Source organism: Sinocyclocheilus grahami, unplaced genomic scaffold, assembly GCF_001515645.1.
Source record: "Sinocyclocheilus grahami isolate Dianchi unplaced genomic scaffold, SAMN03320097.WGS_v1.1 scaffold710.1, whole genome shotgun sequence".
In the NCBI taxonomy this organism is placed as follows: domain Eukaryota; kingdom Metazoa; phylum Chordata; class Actinopteri; order Cypriniformes; family Cyprinidae; genus Sinocyclocheilus; species Sinocyclocheilus grahami.
In genome coordinates this window covers 192,417-195,621 of record NW_015505889.1, presented here as the reverse complement: position 1 = coordinate 195,621, position 3,205 = coordinate 192,417, and the positions used below count along the sequence as shown (strand labels likewise).

Below are 3,205 nucleotides of genomic sequence, written 5' to 3'. Positions count from 1 at the left end.
CCCCCCCCCCCCCCCTCCCCCCCCCCCCCCTCTCTCTCTCTCTCTCTCTGCTGTCCAGTGGTAGTTAGTAATTCCTGGCATGTCTGTTAGAACCGGATCTCTTCTGGGAGGTGTGATGACGCAGATAAAGATCTTCTGCTCTAGGTTTATGACATCATCAACAGATCACACAGCACTGGGGGTGGATTGCATGCGTGTGTGTGTGTGTGTATACATGTACGGTTTGGGACCCAAGAGATTGATTCGAAGCAAACAAGGTTTAGAGGGAGTACAATATCTTAAAATAAAGTATCAGATCCGTTCTCCTACCACCTCTTATGAGTAATGACCCTCACATATGTGGATGTCCAAAAGAATTGTCTGAGCTATTTCTAAACTGTCAATATGTGCACTTTGCACTTGTGGAGACTGAGAAACACATAAATACACGGTCAGCATCCCATAATAAAGTCATAATAAAGTGTGTGTCAGAAGACTATTACCTCTACTGCTGTACTAATATTGTAATATTGTTACTTTTTATATATTGTATTTTTATATTATGTAATATTGTTACCAAACATCTGAGTCATCATAATTAAAATAGCGTTAAAAATGTACTAAAAATGTTTGGTAGCACTTTGCTTAAAGCCTTTTATAGATAATACATTATAAATGTAGTTTCAATGCATGAATAATGCCTTGTAATGCACCTTATAACACATTGTATGATGTCATGGATAATTGTAATCACAGGAACAATACATTGTAGCACTGCTACACCTTTAGAAAGGAAAATTCATTAAACACATGACAAACAAACCTTAAAATATTATAATGCATTTTAACTTTGGTTATAATTATAATTATTATCACATTACGCCTATATGGAGAGTCCCCATAAAACATAAAAACCAACATGTGTGCATGCATGGGTGCATCAGTAACAATCCAACACAAAACACCAGCATGATTCACTGACTGACTTTTCCATCTCTCTAACCTAGAAATACATGTTTAAAGGTCATACTCATGCACATGGGGTCTTGGTCAGGCTGAACACTGTTTAAAGTCCAATAAATGTATAGTTCAAACTGTATAAATTTCCCTTGAACAGTCCATTGATATATTTCACTACATCTACTAGTACATTCATAGGCATTGTCCACACCAAAGTGGTTTTATTATCTACTAAGTTAAATTCCTATTTATTACATGGCTTACTGGAACACTTTATTCTGATTGGTCAAATGGCAATCAGTGGGTGTATATTTGTGTCATTATTCATTTGTGATGGCATGTGCTGTCTCTCTATTTTGCAGCAGTTTATAAAACTTTAAATACCAATAAATCATCAAATGTTTGCATATTTGTATTCTGAAGGCTGAAAATTTGTGCACTATTAAGAGTTCAATTTTTTATTTAAAATACATATTTAATTGAGTTTGAGAGATTTCATATGTAACAAAATCGGCATACCTCAAATAGGTATCCTAGGATTTAAATGCAACAATGTAAGATTTTAAACCCACATGAAGTGTTTGTTTTGAGAATATAAATTATATTTAACAACAAAATATTTTTTCGCTCAAATCAGTATTTCATATCCATGTATTTATTTACATTTTAGAATTTTATTAGCACACAGTAAACACCAAAAGGAATAATGATGAGGATCATCAAATACCACACTGATGAAGTTTATTTTGTGATAATGACCAGCTGACAAAGTTGGTATTAACTGTGTCACTCAGCTGAAATGAAAAGTGCTGAATGTTGCAGTCGTGGATGTATTATGCATTGTTCCTCACCTGTTTGGGTGGCTGTAAATCAACCCAGCAATCAGCATCTAACATCATGCTTATATCAGCCAGCTTAAAGCGCATCGTGCCCAGAGTGGAATTATGGGAGAATCGATCACAGCAGTGAAGTGAGAGGGCCACCTCTCCATCTAGACTGTCTGTGTCTTCTGTGCCCTCCATGGGAAGAGCGAACACCAGCTCCTCTCCCCACTGCACATGCGCTGCCAGCTTGTGGACTGCTGTGTGAGCGTGCTTCTGCTCTTCAGAGACGCTCACACACCCTGATATATATCCCTCACATCCGGCCTCCACTGATATATTCTCCGCTGCGGAAAAAAAGAGAATATGAGTCATATTATAACAAGGAGCAGGATGACAAATTGGGCCACATGAAGCTGCTCCAAGCCACTGAGGCACCAAGCGTCACTTGCTCTCTTTTTTATGACTCCTCACTTTTCATTCCTTCCTACATCTCAGCCGGCATGACTGATCCTCTCCCCTTTTCCTGTTTGGATGAGCAGAATAGAGGTTTTGAGTTCAAAGCAGATTTATGCTCATTACCAATAATGATGCGTATCAATCACGGCTGCTACTATTGAAATGGTAATTCTGTGATTAAGAGGCTTTAAGCTGCCTGAAAGAGGCTTTTATTTCTCTCAAACATTGGTTTAATCACAGAGAGTTTGAATATCAAAACCTCCCTCTCTTCCAGCCTTGAAAGCAGAGCAAAACCACTGTACAGAGACACCTCTATCCCACAAACACAACACACCTGGCTAAGCCATAATAGATTATAAGTACAACACCAAAGCCTGTTTTTTACAGATATCTGGTCATGTTGTGTGACCTTCTGATGACCTCTGCACATACTGAAAAATGCTCCTAGAGCATCGCTAGGGGATGAGTGCAGAATTGCTTGTGTCTGTAATCTGATGCCAAATTATCTGTAAATAACTTAAATTATTGTTATTTTAGTATTATTTATATAATATTATAATAAGTATTAATATTATTTTGGGTTAGGTTTTATTTTTGTTTTAATTTTAGTTTAAGTTTTAGTAATTTTATTAGTCAAGTCAAGTCAAGTCAAGTCTGCTTTATTGTCAATTCTTCCACATGTACAGCACATACATACAGAGAATTGAAATTGCGTTACTCTCAGACCCTTGGTGCATACAGATAACATTAACAGTAGAACATAAATACAGATATACAGATTAAATATAAAATATAAAATACAACTATACAAATATACAAATAAGGTAAAATTTAAAATATATATATATAGAAGGCACAAAGGCACATTGCAGATAGAGTGCAAACCAGTGAAGTAGACAACAGTGCAGATATAATGATTTGTAGTGCAATTTAGACTGTTAGACTGATTAAAGTGACAGTGTGTGTGTGTATTAGGGAGGGGGGAG

General features: G+C 36.6%; 1 protein-coding gene across 1 annotated transcript in view; it reads right to left on the bottom strand.

The window, feature by feature from the left end:
- Positions 1-3,205, bottom strand: part of LOC107560089 (synaptotagmin-13-like) — an 11,004-nt gene that overhangs the window by 2,560 nt on the left and 5,239 nt on the right. The window contains exons 5-7 of the mRNA XM_016244140.1: positions 1,791-2,107; positions 966-982; positions 861-862 (exon numbers count right to left, since the gene is read on the bottom strand). Coding sequence (XP_016099626.1) covers positions 861-862; positions 966-982; positions 1,791-2,107 — 336 coding nt within the window. The remainder of the gene's footprint in view (positions 1-860; positions 863-965; positions 983-1,790; positions 2,108-3,205) is intronic.